Consider the following 17789-nt stretch of genomic DNA (forward strand, 5'->3'; position numbering starts at 1 on the left):
CCAGGAAGTTTAGCCTCTCTATTGGATCCCCAAACTGGCTTCCCATTGGCCCCTGGCTGGCTGGACGTATCTTAGCAGGCAATGCCCTTGAACCTGGGGTACCTTCTTGAGGGAAGGGCGGTGGTGCCAGCTGGCAGAGCCTGGTGTAGGATGGTCTACTGCAAGGGTGGCTCTTGGCTGATTTTCTTAGAAGGTGCCATTGCATCATGAGGGATTGGAAATCGCTAGAAGACCGGACTGAGGCATCCTGAGATCGCTGGAAAGAAGGATTTGCTACAGACCTCAGAAGAGAATGAGAAATGAAGAAAAAGATAAGGTCTGATGGGGGAAGCCTAGCTCCATGTTGGGCGGGTTTGAGGCTGCCTGATTTAACCACTCATTCATTCATTCATTCATTCATTCATTCCTTAGCAAATATTTGCCTTCTTGGGCCTGGTTTTGAGGTGAAGAAGTTCTCATCTTCTAGAAAGATCCCTAGTGACCTGACAATAAGTGGGTTCACGTAAGATGGCATGGATCACCATCTTCCCAGGGGATGTCAGGATTTGGATGTTTGTTTCAGTCTCAGGGGATTTGAAGGGGAATACCAGGGAATCCAAGGCACCAGGGGAGAAGCTGCAGCTAAGAGGCCCTTGCATTGAGGGGCGGAAGTAGGGAAATTCAGTAAGAATGGGGATGGCAGTGTACAAGCAATGGTCTACAATGTGGATGAACCCCAAAATATTATGCCAAGTGAAAGAAGCTGGACACAAAAGAGCACGTATTGTATGATTCCATTTGCATGAAACACACGGAATAGGCAAATACATAAAGACCAAAAGCAGATTGGTGGTTGCCAGGAGCTGAGGGGAAGGGGGAATGGGGAGTGACTGCTAGAGGATTCCAGGGAGGTCACGTATGTACAGATCACGGAGCGAAAACAGTTGCTAAATGGAGACTGTGGTTGTTCTGAGGAAGGGAGAAGCCCCTGGGGGAAGCCGTGGCCTGGGAGGCACAAATGCAAAGAGCATCTGAGTCAAGTCTCCCGTCTTAGCCCCCAGCTTCTATATATACACCACACTGGGAACTCTGTTAACAAAGGAAAGGAAAACACTTCCATGAGTCTATGCAAGAGCTGCAGAGTGATGGTCTGAGATGAGGCTGCAGAAAGGACTCTCCCACAGAGGCAGCAACCGAGGAGGGGGGAGACACTGGCTTGTGGTGGGTCTCTCAGCAGCAGGAAGACCCAGGGCCAGTCAAGGAACTGGCTTCTGCAGAGGTGGGAATACTTCCTGATCCTGGGATCCTTTGAGGCCCTTCTCTCAGTCCCCTCTGTGGGACCGAAAGCTGATCTGGTATACTGGGGGCACTCTTCCTATGCCACTCTCCTGGGGTGTGAGGTCGATGTCCTCGGGGGCCACAGGGCTGGCCACAGAGAAGTTCTGGAGGATGGTGGTGAAGAAGAGGAATAATTCCATGTGGGCGATGCCTTCACCAAGACAAATGCGCTTCCCTGTGAACACAGAAGGTCACCAATGTGGGCACAGAGCTGATGCACATCCCTTGCCCGGTCACATCCCAAAGCCCAGACTTCTGTGTCCATCAACAACAGATTTGTATGGGACTGGCCTTCAACCTGCAATCCAGGGTGGTGTTTTAGGGGGGTCCCGAGCCCTCTGAAACCAGGGGCTAACGTTCAGGTGGAGGTGCCTTGCACGTTTTTCCAGGAGAGTTTGTAGCTTCTGTGAGATTTCCAGAGGCTTCAGCGGCCACTTGGAGAATAAACACCCACTTCAGGTTAGATGTGTGTGCGTGTGTGTGTGTGCGTGTGTGTGTGTGTGTGTGTCTGCCTCCACATGTGCAGGTGTGTGCACATTTCTGACAACATTTTTAATGTCCTTCATCTCTAATATGAGGAGGATGGTACTTATTTCAAAGGACTATTATGAAGTTAAAGAAATTAACATTTGTAAAAATTCTCAGACTAGGACCTGGCCTGTACTAAGGATACTATAGGTGTAGTTATTGTTTGTGTATGTTTCTGGGTGTGTGTGGTAAGAAGTGTGTGTGGGGTGGGGGGGGGAGTGTGTGTCTGGTGGGGAGTGTGTGTGACTGTGGTGGTGAATGTATGTGTGGTGGGCAGTTTGTGTGGGAGGGAGTGTAGGGGGTGTGGGGGGGAGTGTGGGGGTGTGTGTGTGGAGGAAGTAAGGGGAATGTGGAGGGCAGTTGTGTGGGGAACCTGTGGTGTGAGACCTGGACAGGGGTGTGGGGAGGGGTGGGGGCAGAGAGTGTGTTGGCCCGGAGTGGGTAAGGGGGAATGGGAGGGGAATATGGGGGGGAGAGTGTGGGGGGAGTACGGGGGGGGCAGTGTGAAGAGGAGTTGTGTGGGAAATGTGGAGGGCAATTGTGTGGGGAGTGGGGGAGGGCAGAGGTGTGAGGAGGGTTGGGGTGGGGAGTGTGTTGGGGGGAATGTGTAAGGAGGAAAGGGAGGGATGGGAGGGATGTGTGGGGGTGTGTGGGAGGAGCCTGTGGTGGGAATGCAGAGGGGAGTTGTATGGGGAGTGTATGTGGGGGGAGGGGGGGAGTGTGAAGAGGAGTTGTGTGGGGAGTATGGAGGGCAATTGTGTGGGGAGTGTGGGGAGTGTGGGGGGGTGAGGGCGTGGGGAGGGGTGGGGGTGGAGAGTGTGTTGGGGGGAGTGGGTAAGGAGGAAAGGGAGGGGCAGGAGGTATGTGTGGGAGGAGTGTGTGGAGGGAATGTATAGGCGAGTTGTGTGGGGAATATGTGGGGAGAGTATGGAGGGGAGAGTGGAGGGGAGTTGTGTGGGAAGTGTATGAGGGGGGAGAGTGTGAGGAGGATTGGGGGGCAGGGAGCACATGGAGGCAGTGTGTGCGGTTGGGAGCATGAGGGTGTATCTGGCACAGTGTGTGTTTTTCTGTATCTGGGTTGTCTTTTTATCTCAGTCCGAGAGCCATGGGCTTCAAAAGTTTGGGGGGGAAACCAAACTACACTTAAAATTGTGAATGGGGCGGGGCACCTGGGTGGCTCAGTTGCTTGAGTATCTGACTCTTGATTTTGGCTCCCAGGTCTTGATCTCTGCGTGAATAGTACGGAGCCTGCTTTGGATTTTCTCTCTCCCTCTCTCTCGGCCCCTACCCTGCTCAGGAGCCCATGCTCACGTGCTATTAAAATGAATAAATAAATAAAAAGAATTGTGAATGGGTCTGCTTCCTTGGATTCCCAGAGGTGTGAGAGCCTCCAGTAGGTTATGAAGCATGGGCTTGAAGAGAAATAACACAAAGGGAGTAGGAACCCCAGGAAGAGGCACCGAAAGCCTCCTTTACCTCAGTGGCTCTTTCTTTTTTAATGTTTACTAAGTTTTGAGAGAGCGCTCTCAAATACACAGAGTGGGAGCAGGGGGTGGGGCAGAGAGAGAGGGAGACAGAATCTGAAGCAGGCTCTCGGCTCTGAGCACAGAGCCTGACACAGGGCTCGACCTCACCAAGGGTGGCTCATGACCTGAGCTAAAGCCCCACGTTTAACTGACTGAGCCACCCAGGCACCCCACCTCAATGGCTCTTGATCTGCAAGCTGGCCACCATGGCAAGGCCATTCAGATATTTCCTAGACCAGTCAAGGTGTCAGACATTATGCCTATGTGGACGGCTCTGGGGGAAATGTCTGTATCTTTTTGGCACATCAGAAGTTAGGTAACAGGGACTTAGAGATACTCAGAGCAGGGCTCTAGACTAGTTCTCCTGGGACTGGTTCTGTGACCCAGTTCTTTCCAGAACAGCCTGGCTCCTACTGCCTCCCTCCCATCCTCTCTTCCAATCCCAATCCCTGGGACTGTCCACTGGGACACCCTTCACTATCCCGTTGGCTCTAACATCTTTTTGGCTTGGTTTGTCGTTCTTTCCACTCATGGCAATCCTGCATCAGTCTTTTGCTCTGATTGACCTCCCATCAGACATTGCTCCTCTGTCTCCTTCCTCTTTTGCCCACTTTCTTCAATCTTAAGCTCCCTGTCTCTGTCCATTTGGATCTGATTCCATCTGAAACTCTCTCCCTCCCCCTCTCTCTCTGTCTCCTATTCTCTCCTATTTCCCCTTCCTCACTGTATTGTCTCATTGTGCACTCAGTCTCTGGCACTTGTCCCCTGTCACTGTCTCTCTCTGTGTCTCTCTTTGTCTTTCTCTCCATTGTTCTCACTCATTCTTCCTTTGTCTCTCTCTCTCCTTCCCTCTCTACATCTCTGCCTCTCTCTCTCACCTTAGAACAGGACTAGTGGATGGGATCATGGGCCCCACCCCACCATCCCACAAGTCGCCCAACTCTCACTTAGGATGAAATGGGGGAAGCCGTAGCACTGGGCAGAGCCAGGGGATCTGGGTCACTGGGGTCACTGATGGAACTCAAGACTAGGGCCTTGGTTCGGGGGCCCTCCTTTCTCCCAAAGGATGAGGATTCTGGGCATTGGGGTTTTCTCAAGACGGGGCCACATAGTGGAGAACGGGGAAAGAGACAGGTCAGGGCATGTCAAGCCCAAACGCCCCCCAGCTTCCAAGGCCCTCCAGCTGAGATCTTCACCCTTCTCCCCTTTGAGAATCCACACTCCAGGATCCCTGGGTTTGTCTCCTTTCTCAAATACTCCATGCTGTCTCCACCTTCAGGCTTTGACTTGCTGTTCCCTCTGCCTGGAACACTCTTCCTAGTGGCTGATTGATAGTCACCCCTGAGGTCTTAGCTTAGAAGCCAGTGCTTCGAGGAAAGCTTTTCCTCACCGGACCACCAAGAGTAGTCAGTATTTCCTCTTTGTGTTCCCAAAGTCCCTTTCAGAGCATTTATCACAGTTATGATTAATGATAATAATCATCATCACATCCATGAGCACCGACTTTGTGCCAAGCAGTTCTAAGCACATTGCAAGCATTAATTAAGTTTAATTAGGTACTATTTTGTGGTCAAATGATAAATGCCCATCTCCCCTGCTGGGCTGTAAGTTTCCCAGGGCAGGGAATGTGTCTCTATGTGACTTGCCCAGTGCATCATCTTCAGCCCCCAATAAAGCACTACGCTCAGAGTAGTGCTCATCAGCTATTTTATACCAACGTGTATCTCTATACCAAGACGTAGAGAGGTTAAAATACTTTCCCAAGGTCCAGCTTACCAAGATGTGCCTTTGGGATGTGGTCTTCTTAAGCCCTGTCTAGGGCTGCAGGGAAGATGAAGTGGGTTAAAGGTAAAGCAACTGACATATAGTAGCTGCTCAATGAACCAAGATCTCTCCTGGACTGTCTCAAAGAGAGAGTGGCCTATCACTCTGGTGTCTGGGAAAGAGAGTGCAGGCCTGGCTTACCCATGGAGAAGGGGATAAAGGCTTCAGTCTTCTTCAGTGCCCCATTGGCATCCAGAAAGTGGTCAGGGTTGAAGGCATCTGGTTTTTCAAAGTAATGTGGGTCATTGAGAGCAGAGTGCAGGAGGGGATATACTTCAGTGCCCTGAGGGAGAGTCACAAGGTCAACAGATACTGCCATTCCTTTCCTCAGCCCACCCTGAAAAACAAAACAAAACCAAACAAACAGACAAACAAAAAACCAAGAGGGCCCTAGTGATAAAACCAAAAACAGGTCAAGTGCAGAGATTAAGAGAACCCAGGATGCCCACACGGGAAAAATGTGGGAGCCCAGCTGGCCTCACCTTGGGCATGAAGTACCCTCTGAAGTGAGTGTCTTTGGTGACCATGTGCGGCGCGCCAATAGGGAAGAGGTCACTGAATCTCTGAATCTCATGGATGACTGCATTAGTGTATGACATTTTGGCTCGGTCATCAAGGGATGGAAGGCGGTGTGGGCCAATCACCTGGTCAATCTCCTTGTGGACTCTCTCTGAACAGAAGAGTGGGACCAGGGAACCTCATTTTGTTTTATTTTTTCCAATATATGAAATTTATTGTCAAATTGGTTTCCATACAACACCCAGTGCTCATCCCAAACGGTGCCCTCCTCAGTAACCATCACCCACCCTCCCTGCCCTCCCACCCCCCATCAACCCTCAGTTTGAGGGAACCTCATTTTAAAGAGACATTTCAGCAGGGACACTGCTTTGTGTGGGCTAATGAGCCAGGAAAAACCTGTAATAAAGGGTTAGGTCATCGACACCCCTAAGAGCAACAAGCCTGGAGGAGGGGGAGGCGGGGAGGGGGGGCGGTGGGAAGCAAGAATTCTCACCCTTTCAAATCTATTGAATCTTATGAATTATCTTCCCACAGGCACAGGTAAACACACACACACACACACACACACACACACACTCACGTGCGTGTGTGCATGCGCACATGCACACACCACAATTTTGCACAGAATTTCACATAAGAACTCAAGGCTATAAACCTGTCAAAATTTTCCCTCTAAAAAGACTGGAGAGGAGCCTGGGCGGCTCAGTCAATTAAGCGGTTAAATGTCTGACCTCAGCTAAGGTCCTGATCTCAAGGTTCATGACTTTGAGCTCCACATCAGTCATTACAGAACCTGCTTTGGATTTTTTGTCCCCTCGGTCTCAGCTCCTCCCCCATTCACCCTCTCCCCTCTCTCCCTCTCTCAAAAATAAACATTGAAATTTTTTTAAAAACAAAAAGAGTAGAAAATGACCTAATATTTATTGTGTGTGTATTATAGATGAGACACTGTGCTAGGTGTCAGGAATATAACCATGAAATAGATCAATACATTAACCCACAAACACCTGGATAAATGAGTACATAAGCCAGTCGACTTATGAATGGAAAGAGTGATGAATGAAAGAACATTAGTGAATGGATGTATGTATTTGTTTATCATCAATATATGAATTATTGGGTCATTAATTAATAAATGGCCCATAGACAAATAAGTGAACCTGATTAACCAGTAAATCAATTGCATAAATGAATGGATGGCTAGATCTATAGAGCAATAAATAAATAAATAAATTAGTGAAATAACAGGTATCAAAAAGTGATGAAATAGGTATAAAAATAGGTAAAATAAAATAGGTATAAAAAAGGAACAGGGCGCCTGGGTGGCGCAGTCGGTTAAGCGTCCGACTTCAGCCAGGTCACGATCTCACGGTCCGTGAGTTCGAGCCCCGCGTCGGGCTCTGGGCTGATGGCTCAGAGCCTGGAGCCTGTTTCCGATTCTGTGTCTCCCTCTCTCTCTGCCCCCGCCCCCCGTTCATGCTCTGTCTCTCTCTGTCCCAAAAATAAATAAACGTTGAAAAAAAAAAAAAAAGGAACAAATAGATGGAGGGATTGAATGACAGATAAATAATCAGTGATGAATTAATTGAACTAAATGCATAATAAATGGATGAAGGGTGGATTGAAAGACCGATGGAAGAATTAAGGAATGAAATCTAGTTCATAGGGCAGATGGATGCATGCATGGACAAACGTGCCAATGAATCAATGACAAGTACTTCATTCATGAATCCCTGTTTCAAAAGATCAACAATTGAATCAATTAATCCAAGTAAATAATGGAAGCCTAGGTCCTTGAATCAATCATAGGTGAAAGAATCTGAGTATACAGGTAATAAATACAGGTAACAAATAAAAGGATAGACAAATGGATGGATGGGTGGGCAGAGAGAGGAGTCTGCCTTTACATGATGGGAGAACACACCGACGGATTGTTCATCCATCCACCGGCGGGGCTGCCTTAGTCAGGGGCTCATTCAAAACCTGCAGCGCTCCTGGTATATATAGGAGGTGAACGCTTCCTCCCTCATTCAGGAAGGATCCCAGCTGCACTTTTGCAGCTCCCAAAGGGGTGAGAAGCCCCTGCCCCCTGCCTCGATCGGTTGTCCCCGCCCACCCACCTGTGACGTGAGGGTACTTGAGCATGAGCTGGAAACCGTAGCGGAGCGTGCTGCTGGTGGTCTCCGTGCCGGCGAAGAAGAGGGAGAGCAGCGTGCAGACGAGGTTCCGATGGTGGAATTCGCTGTTGGGGTCGGACTTCTCCTGAATCCGAGCGGTAGGGGGCGTGTCAGGGGAGCGGGGGCTTTGCTGCACGCTCTTGCCTGGGGGCGCCCTCCCCTGCTGCTGGGTCTCACACCACCTGGCTCTCTCTCCCTCTCTCCTCCCAACTTTCCCCTTTTTTCCTCTTCCCCTCAGTTGGTTCCTGAGTCTCTCCTCCCTTTCCCAATCTCCCTCCCCTCTTCCCCACTCCCTTCCCCCTTTCCCCACCCTTCTTCTCTTCGCGGCCATCTTTTCCTCCCTCCCTGCCCCCTCCTGTTCCCTTCCCCCAACCCCCACTTTGTCCATGCGGATCAGGTAGGCATCGATGAAGTCCCGGGGGGGTGCTCGGGTCCAGGGTTTCACGGTGCTTCTCCACAGCGTCCTCAATGAAGGCTATGATTTCCTGCACGTTTTTGTAGATTTGCTTGTGTGTACCTGGAAAGTACTTCAAGAAGTTGTAGAAAAGCTCGAACACCTGCAGCAGAGAAGGGGCTGTGAGGTCCTCCTGGGGCGGAGCCAGTGAGTCACAGGGAGGGGAGCCCTCCTGGGGCCTGGGTAGGGCAGAATCTCATCTTGCTCTGCCTCTCTGTTTCTGTCTCTGCCTCTCACTCACTGATTCTAAGTCTCCTTTGATCTGTTAATTCTCCCATTTTTCTCCTTCTGTCTCTCCCTCCCTCATCCTCCCGTCCAGTTTTGGTTGCTGCCACACCTCTCTCCTTGGCGCCTCTCCTTACCCATGTGTGTCTCTTCTCACTTGTCTCTCTGCAGCTACTTTTTTCTTTTAAATCATCTCTACACCCAGTGTGGAGCTCGAACTCACGACCCTAGATCAGGAGTCGCCTGGTCTACTGACTGAGTCAGCCAGGTGGTTGGCTCTCTGTGCTTCTATTGCCTACTTCGCCCAGTGGATCTGTTTGGCTCGGACCTCTCTGACTCTTTCCACCCCTCACATCTCCTTGGCTGCACCAAACATTGATAACGTGATGCATACACAAGATGAGCCTACTGCCTGCTTAGGACTATTTATTTTGGAACATATTTCTACCATATTGTCTGAGAATTAATGTAATACCTAACTGTTGCAAATAATTGCAAAAAAAAAAAAAGGTGGAAACAGAGAGTGCAATGTAAAATTCTTTCTTAATTTTTAGAGATAACCATTGATATCTCTCTGGTGAATTTCACGCTAGACTTTTTTCTCTCTGTGGTTCTCTGTGGGAGGAGAAAAGTGAAATCACCTGCTGCACCTGTTGCAAATATTCACTCTGGGCCCCATCCTAGGTTTTTGGATCAGACTGTCTAGCAGGAGGTCATGGGAGTTTGTGACTAACCATTTGGAACAGTCCTACACACAAATCTGACATACACTCCTGGGTACGAACCATAATGAGGCATACTGTTCTGCAGTTTAATTTTTTAAACTTAATGTATAATCGTGGTATTTCCAGATTCATTGAGAAAGAGAAACCACACTATTTTGTTTTAAAAGAGGAGCATATTACTTTATAATCTGGGAGATATTTTTAAAAAGACCAAATGTGGGCAGGGAAATGGGGAAAATGAAGAAATGTGGTCCCTTATTTTCACGTATCCTTGAATTTCTTCAATTGAGGAGATTTGCCAAAGACAGAGGTGAAGATTTGCAGCAATCAGGAACAGAAGACTAGAGAGCCTGACAGTCTGAGTCCTATTCTCTCCCTCTGTCTCCTCCACTCTGCCTCTCAGAATCTCTGATCTCTGCTCTTCGTCGTCACTTTCGCCCTGTCCTTCCCTCTCCTCTTCCAAACCCTCATGTCTTGGTCTCTCTTGCTGACTCTCTGACTCTCCATCTCTGCCTCCTCATCCTAGGCTCCCCATCCCTGTCTCCCGTCCCTCCCGCCCTCTACTGCTCAGTGTCCCTGTCCCTCCCTGCTGTCTGTGCCCCCCTTCCAGCCCAAAGCTGCATTTCTGGGACACCAAAGCAGATCACCCCTTTCCCTGTGCCCTAGATATCCACCTCACACACCAGCCTCCCACACCAGCTCCCTGACCTGGCTGGAGAAGGAGCTGAGGAGCGTGAAGGTCTGGTAGAACAAGTCCAGCAACCGCAGGAACTTGGGATCTTTGTAGCTAAAGCGTGTTCCAAAGACAATGGAGCAGATGATGTTGGCAGTCATGGAGTGGAAAAGGAAGGTGGGGTTCTGGAAGGCTCCTAGGAGGAGGAGGCACAGGTCATGGGACACGGACTCACACAAAGGCCTTGGGAGCACTTGACCACTGCCCCATCTCCATGTGACTGCCCTCCCTCCCTCAGTGATGACAAAGAAGCAGGAACAGGAACCGCTAACATTCACCAGCCCAGATGATGGGCCAGCCAGGTCCTGTTCTCAGCACTTCATGTATTATTTTACTAAATTCCCACCACAACCCTGGGGGGAAAGTGCCGTTCTGTTATTGTCTGCAGGGTCGTCGGGCTATGGAGGCTGTGTGGTGGGTCCCTCTCAGGCCTCAGCTCTGACCCTGGGGGCAGGTAGTTAAGTCCCAGGGGCAGATGGGTGCAGGGCAGGTGTTCAGTCAATCACATGTGCAAGGTTAAAAGCTCTGCTCTCCCTGTCCCTTGTCTGCCATCCCCTCCCTTCATCTCTTCTCTCCACCTCCAGGGCTCTTTGGTCCCCAGGGAATCGTTCTGCACTTGACGGTTGATGTCTGTATACATCCTGACCTCCCTGGATGGGAGGGGGGCATGGACTGTGCACCCACCCGGAAGTGTCATGGCATCAGCCTCTCTCTGCGGGTCTCACCTGTCCGTCTTCTCTTGCTCCCCTGCACACCCTTTCCTGAGCTTGTCTGTCAGTCTCATTTTCTCTACCTTGGTTTCTCTCTGCCTTGGTTTCTTTTTGCTTCTCCCGGTCTCTTCCAGTCTCTTTGTCTTCATTTCTCCATCTGTGTCTCTTTTCCCTTCCGTATCTCTCTCCATCGGAGTCGCTCTTTTTCCATCTGAGTCTGTCTTCATGGTCTGCTGCCCCTAGTCCTCTATTGCTCCCTATGTCTCGGCCTCTGCCTCTCCCTCCCAGCCTGTACATTTACCTCTCGAAATCTCTTACGAAAGGACCCTGTCATCTTTATGTCTCATAAACACCCTTATATGGAGAATCCAAAAGTAAGTAGAACTGCTTTTCTTTTTTTTTAAGTCTATTTATTTTGAGAGAGAAAGAGAGAGAATGAGTGGGGTAGAGGCAAAGAGAGAGGGGGAAAGAGAGAGAATCTGGGCTGTCAGCGCAGAGCCGGACGCAGGGCTCGAACTCACAAACCGTAAGATCATGACCTGAGCCGAAATCAAGAGTCAGATGCTTCACTGGCTGAGCCACCCAGGCCCCCCTCAGAAGTGCTTCTTTGACAGCCCATCCCAGCTGCCTGAGGGCAGGACGCCCCAGCTGCCCATCTTGCTCGCTGACAGCTTGTCAATAGTTCACCAAGAAGAATGAAAACCCACTTTGTCATTTTCAAAGTGTCTATCCTTTTTCCCTTTCTCTCTTTGCCTGCTTTAATGTAAGTCTTATTTTTGCCCTTGCAGATACAAGTCATCCATGGGTTGGTTTCCCTGAACCCAAGTAAATAGCGTGCTAATACATAACCAAGTTTATGTCCTTGAGTTACTCTCGACACTATACACCCCATATCTCTTCTGGCTCCCTGTGTTCCATTCCTACCCATCTCTGTCTGTCCCTCTGTTGGATGGTCTCTCAGGGTCGTTCTCTATCTCTGCCTCTCTTTCTCTGCCCACGGATACACCTCAGTCTTTCTGTTGCCACGCACCCTGCATACCCATTCTCCGGGGACTCACCCTGGGTTTTCCGCAGTTCCTCTACCACACACTGACACTCCTCCTGAATCCGCTCCTCTATACTCCGCTTCCCCATCCCGAAGTTCTTCATGGTGGCCAGAGAGAATCGCCGAAGGAGCTTCCAGCGTTCCCCGTTGGCAAAGATCACACCTGCGGGTGTAGGGAAGGCATGGATTGCCAAGAGGGTTGGAAGGGACTCCGGGCCCCTCTGTGCCTCTTATCCCCCCTTCCAAGACTCACCCTCCCCAATTTCCATCTTCCATCATTCCCCTCCAGGTGCCTTTGAGGTCCTTACCATAGCCTTGGAAGATTCGTTCTACAGTAGAGACTCTCCCCCGGCCAGAGAAGGCCTCAGCTTGGTCCACCAGGGCCTCCCGTATGGCCTCTATCCCACACAGCATGACCACAGGCCTTGGACCCAGGTACACCGTGAAGACATCCCCGTATTTCTCTCGGAGCTGTGAAGCATATCCACGCCCAAGGTTACTGTTAGCCAATGTGCACCCATGTGGCCATCCCAGTTGTTAAACCATAAAAACACTCATGTATAGATTGGCAATTAGCTACTGAGTACCCCAAGAGCCTCCACCCCAGGGTGCCCTCCCCTTCCCGGGACCCAGCAACTAAAGGATTAACCCATGACCCAGCCAGAGTCTGCATGGTTGGTGCCCTAAGCAGTACAGATGGTTAAATATCTCTTACTTCTGCCTATACCCTTGAGTCGAACCAGATCTCCCCAGCATTGAAACTGAAGGGTCATCCTTCCTGTGACCCAACGTCAACCTGCTGTCTTTCTCCTGACAATTTCCCCAGAGAACTACCCTAAACCGCTTGGTAGACATGAAGAGAAAAGGACAGCTTTGGGGATGCTCGTGACATAACATCAGTACAGGGATTTGCAGAACTGCTCCATGGTATTTACTGAAGCTAAACACATGCACATTCAATGACTCATTAACTTCACTCCCAGATGCACGCCCAACCAAAATGTGTACGTCGGTTCACCAAAATACCAACAACCTGATTCGCTGAAGATTTTTAAAAAACTTTCATTTATGTATTTTTGAGAGAGAGACAGAGTGTGAAGAGGGGAGGAGCAGAGAGAGAAGGAGCCACACAATCCGAAGCAGGCTTCAGGCTCTGAGCAGTCAGCACAGAGCCCGATGCAGGGCTTGAATTCAAAAACCACGAGATCATGACCTGAGGCGAAGTCGGAAGCCTAACAGACTGAGCCACCCAGGCGCCCATTGAAGTTTTTCAAATAAAATTCTCAGCAACGCTGATAGAGAATAAATATATGGCGATATAGTCATGCCATGGAATAATTATGCAGCAATGAAAAAGAACCCACGCTACAGCCAAGACTTGAATGAAACTCACAGGCGTAGTGTTGAGCCAAATCAACCAGACACAAAAGTGTCCATATGTCCTAACTCTATTTCTATGAAGTCAAGATAGTGAGAGGGTGGTGACTGGAAGGGGACTGGAGGGTGGCTTCTGGGGACAGGGTGTCGTTAGTTACCTATATGTCAATTACATGAGTATGTCCCCTTGAGAGAATTCATTGAGCTGAACGTTTACGACTTGTTCACTTTTAGGGGTCATGTTAAGCCTCACTAAAAATTGACTTAAAATCATGAAAAGGTTAAGTTTACTGCAAAATCTCTCCCACTGATCTCTGCAGAGCCTCCTTATGGTCTCCCTACTGCCATTCCTCTCCCCTTACGATCAGTTGGCCACCCACCTCACCCCAGTCTGAAGCCAGAGTATTCCCTATGAAAATGTAAATTAATTAATACCCCTAACTGGCTCCAAACCCTCCAATGCCCCCCACTGCGCTGAGGGTAAGATCTGAGGTCTCCACCTTGATCCACATCGCCCTGCATGAGGTGGCTGCATCACCCCTCTGCTTGTCCTCCCCTTCGCACCTTCCCTCCTTCAGATCCAGCCTCCATGTTCTCCCCCAAACATGCCGAGCTTGCTCTCGCTTCAGTGTTCTTGCACTGACACCTGCCTCTCTACGGTGCTTTGCTCCTACATCTTGCAGGGTGTCTGCTCACAGACACAGCGAGACTGAGCCTCTCCCCCACTATTCAATCTAAAGTAGCTCCACCACTTTCTAAAATAGCACCTGGCTTTCTTTTAATCATAGCTCTTGTCTACCTAGTATTTCCTTATTTGCTTAACTTGTATGCCTTGTCCAAAGCCACATCATCAATGCCTAGAATATTCCCAGGACACAGAAGGTGCCCTGTAAATGACTGTTGAATGAATGGAGCAAAAGAGCTGCCATTTAATGAGCACTTACTATATACACCAGGCTCTCTATGCAGTATGCCACCCAGTCCTCATTAATGTTATAAGACACACATTCTCACCACCATCTCATTTTAACAGAGGAGGAAACTGAGACTCAATGAGTAAGAGTTGACTCTGGAACACAAAATCCACATCTGTCTGACTCTAGAAAGATCTGGGAGCATACTAGGGAATGGAGGAGGAGCGGGGCCACCTTCTCCGACCTGTCCCATCGTGACACCCCTTAGTCCATTCTCTCCCTTCCTGTCTCCAAAGATGCAATAATAATGGAGGATCATGGACCCCTAAAGAATCCTGGAAGTTCCATGGAAGAACTTGAGGGGGTCTGGAACTCTCAAAATTGTATGTAAAAATCTTTGTGGACATTTGCAGGGGAGAGAGCCCACAGCTTAACCAAATTCTCAAAGGATTTGTGATCCCCAAATCATTAGGTAGCTTTGGCCCAGGAGGACATTGGAGATGAGGACACCTCTGTGCCAGACCCCAGCTTTCCCTCCATGAAGTCCCAGCTGTGTGACTGAGGACAAGTGTCCTCCCCAGGCTGAGCCTCACGGTCCATACCTGTGAGATAAGGAAGGACAGTACCTCTCCTCGCCCGCAGGCGTGTGGTAAGCCAGACCTGATGAGTTCCCACAGCGATACAGATAAATCCTAGCCATGTAATTCTGAGCAAAGAAATCAAGCCTAGGAGTTTATAGAAAAACGTGGTGCCCTTGGGAGGCACTGAAGTAAAAAGTACTCGGGGCCTGTGCATACCCATCCCTCCACTTGTGGGAAAATTCTCTCTTAAAAGCAAAGGGATGACAAACCCAAGATTCAGGAGTGTGGTGGCCTCAGGGTATGTAAGCTGGCAGTTATGTCGGTGACCCAGTTCTTCTGTTGCCACGAGGGTGCACCGGTGTAGATTACATTATTCATAAATAAATCGATAACCACACGTAAAATCATGCGTAGAAAGCAGTGATACAGAGCCTGGTAAACACTCCAGGGTCAGCCATTTCTGCACATTTGTGACCGTTATTGGTAAGAACCTTGTGCCTCCTCCCGTCTTCCTTCTCCTCCTGGCATCTACCTGGGCCAATCTCCGCTCTCTTTTCTTGCCAGGGGAGAAACTTATGATTGGTGACTCTGCCCCTTCTCTCTCTTCCAGGGCCGGGCAGGCGCCCAGAGACTCCACAGGCGGTGGCAGAAGAGTATGAAATTCTATACCCACGGCTTGCGCCCAGACGCCTCCGCGTGGGCACCCCCCCCCCCCCTCCGGGGCCCGTGCCCACACACTTGAACTGAGCAGGGACGCCTCTGACCATCTGACCACCAGCTACCATGCTTCACCTCCATGCACCTCCCTCGCCAACCTTCATACACCCCACCCCTGGAGCCTGAAAGGATGCCCTCACTCCTTCTGGGGAGTGATCCCCAGGTCCAGGGGCAGTGAGTCACCCTCAGACCCCATGCATCGGCATCTCACCCTCAGGAAGGATTTGAGTAAGCCTCTTCTGTCCATCTGCAGAATATTCCCCAAGAAGGCCAGAGGACGGGGGCCTGGTGGGAGGTGGCCATGGGCCTTCGGGTGGCCCCTGGCCAGCAGAAGCAGGAGTCCCGTGAGGACAGCAAGAAGGAGAACGACACTGAGCTCCATGGCCCGGCCCAACTGTCTTTGTCCCAACTTCAGCCTTGATTGAGCTGGGCCTTTTATCCTGAGCTGACTACCCCACCCAGTTATGTAACTGCATTCACTCCCCGCCTCCCCTCTCATCACGTCCAAGAGTGTGAACTTAAAAGGGTGGTGTGTTTTTCAAGTATGGGACGTCCCATTCTTCCGGCTCACACAACCCTGTACATGTTGGCAGAGACCAGGCGGTAGCGATTCCAAAGCCCACGAGAGTGCATGTGCCCGGTGCTCACATGCTGTGTTTGTTTTGCGGCTATGGGTGAGCATGCGCATTCGGCTTGAAGTGCTCTGGCTTGCGTAAGTCCCACGCCTCCTTGCGTCTGTGCCTGTGCTGGTATGACTTTATATGCAGAGCGCTGTTGTATTCACGTGAACGTGCTGGTGTGTTTCTGTGTATGCATCTGCATGAGGTTGCATATATGTTTTTGCCTGTGTCAGGGCTTACATGTGTGTGCATCTGGGCGCAAGTCCCCCCCCCCCCCCACCCCATGCGTGAGTCTGGGTGTGCCTGCGTGTTTGTGCGTCTCCCAATCCCTGTCTCTGTGGGACCTTTAGGTGGCTGGTGTCTACCTCCAACCCCCTATTCCACCCCCTTCCCCTGGTGACAGCCACTGATGAGAGGATGGGAGGACAGGAGGAAGGAGAGGCACAGAAATGGGGAGACTCAGAGAGAAAGAGAGACAGAGACGGAGGCCTGGCGGGTGTGGCGTTCAGTTCCCTCCCCATCCCCGGCTCTCTGATTGCTCTGAGCAGTGCCTGGCACTTCTGTCCCCATCTCTGGCTCTTCCTTCACATTGCAGGACATTTCTCTGACCCTCTCAGACAGTCTTGTGTGACTATCTCTCTATCCTTTGCTATCTCTGTCTTGGTGTTTCTGTTTCTGCCTTTAGATTCTGAGCTCCAGGAATGCAGGAACTGGGTGCAATTTGATTGATGTCCCTTGCGCTCATGTGTGTCTCCATCATCAGGCCCGGCCTCCAGCAGGCTCAGTCCAGATTTGTCCAGGACGTGAAGGAATGTGCCACATGCACCCGTCGTGCCCTGGGCCTGGGTTTCCACCTCACTCTGTCTCTCTCCCTCAAAAGGGAGTGGGGGAATATGAAGCAACATCATCTCTCTTACAACGTTGGCCAACCCTTTGCAGGTCGCAGGACTATGACCCCAGAGGTTGAATCATACTCTCCTGATCCAGGAAAAAAGGACTGATAGTCCCGATATCTTGAATTCAGGGGTGGAGCCTTAACTTCACTGATCTGGGAGAGGTGCCACCATGGACTTTCCTGACCCAGGTCCTGGCCCCTGCTGTGCTGTGTATCTGGCACTGAGCCATGGCCCCATTCGAGCCCCGGGTATCACTGAAGGAGAGCCATAAAGTGCTTTACACAGAGTAACTCACTCAGTCCTCACCCTTTAAGGTAGGTACGGTTGTCATCCCCACTTTATAAATGGGGAGAGTGAGGCAGAGAGAGGTGGACAGTTTTACCGAGAGACACAACGGCAGGTTAGAGCTGCATCATTCAATATGGTAGCCACTTGCCACATGCAACTATTAAGCGCTCGAAACATGGCTAGCAGAAAATGTGAAACTTAATTTTAGTTAGAATTGATACTCACTTCAGTGGTTAGAAAACTTACAAGTACATTTGGAGCAACTTGGGTATGTGAACCTAGTTTTTCAGTTACAAATTTCATGAAATCTAAACACAGATTAAGTATTTCTGGAGAAAAGTCAAGGTCCCAATCAAGGCGTTGTGTAAGTGCGAAATACACACCAGATTACAAAAAAAGATATGCTGAGAGTCAGAGGCAGGACAGGGAGAAGCCAAGAAATAGACGAGGAATATAGTGTAGGGATGGAGGCAGAGGAAGGGAAGGGACAAAAGAAACAGCAAGAGAACAGAAGAGCAAGAGAGAGGCAGAGATAGAGAAACACAGGGACAGAGTCTGCAGGGGGCACAAGTGGGGCCGCCAGCTGTGGAAGAGTTGGGGGTTTTGGTTGTTT

General features: G+C 50.1%; 1 protein-coding gene and 1 long non-coding RNA gene across 2 annotated transcripts; one reads left to right on the forward strand and one right to left on the reverse strand.

Annotated features, from left to right (window-relative positions):
• Positions 1–755: 755 nt before the first annotated feature.
• Positions 756–15773, reverse strand: LOC121026668 (cytochrome P450 2B11-like). Its single transcript, XM_040469461.1, is given in 10 exon segments — positions 756–1492; positions 5337–5478; positions 5678–5865; positions 7835–7976; positions 8271–8312; positions 8314–8448; positions 10004–10164; positions 11797–11946; positions 12092–12254; positions 15584–15773. Coding segments are annotated over 10 exon segments (1485 nt in total). The 5' UTR covers positions 15755–15773; the 3' UTR covers positions 756–1301.
• LOC121026670 (uncharacterized) lies at positions 7883–16019 on the forward strand. The gene is made up of 2 exons (XR_005788410.1): positions 7883–7989; positions 15266–16019. It is a non-coding gene; the product is annotated as an uncharacterized LOC121026670 (long non-coding RNA).
• The last annotated feature ends 1770 nt before the right edge of the window (positions 16020–17789 follow it).

The sequence above is a fragment of the Herpailurus yagouaroundi genome, unplaced genomic scaffold, assembly GCF_014898765.1.
Source record: "Herpailurus yagouaroundi ecotype Mexico unplaced genomic scaffold, PumYag 151401, whole genome shotgun sequence".
Lineage (NCBI taxonomy): Eukaryota > Metazoa > Chordata > Mammalia > Carnivora > Felidae > Herpailurus > Herpailurus yagouaroundi.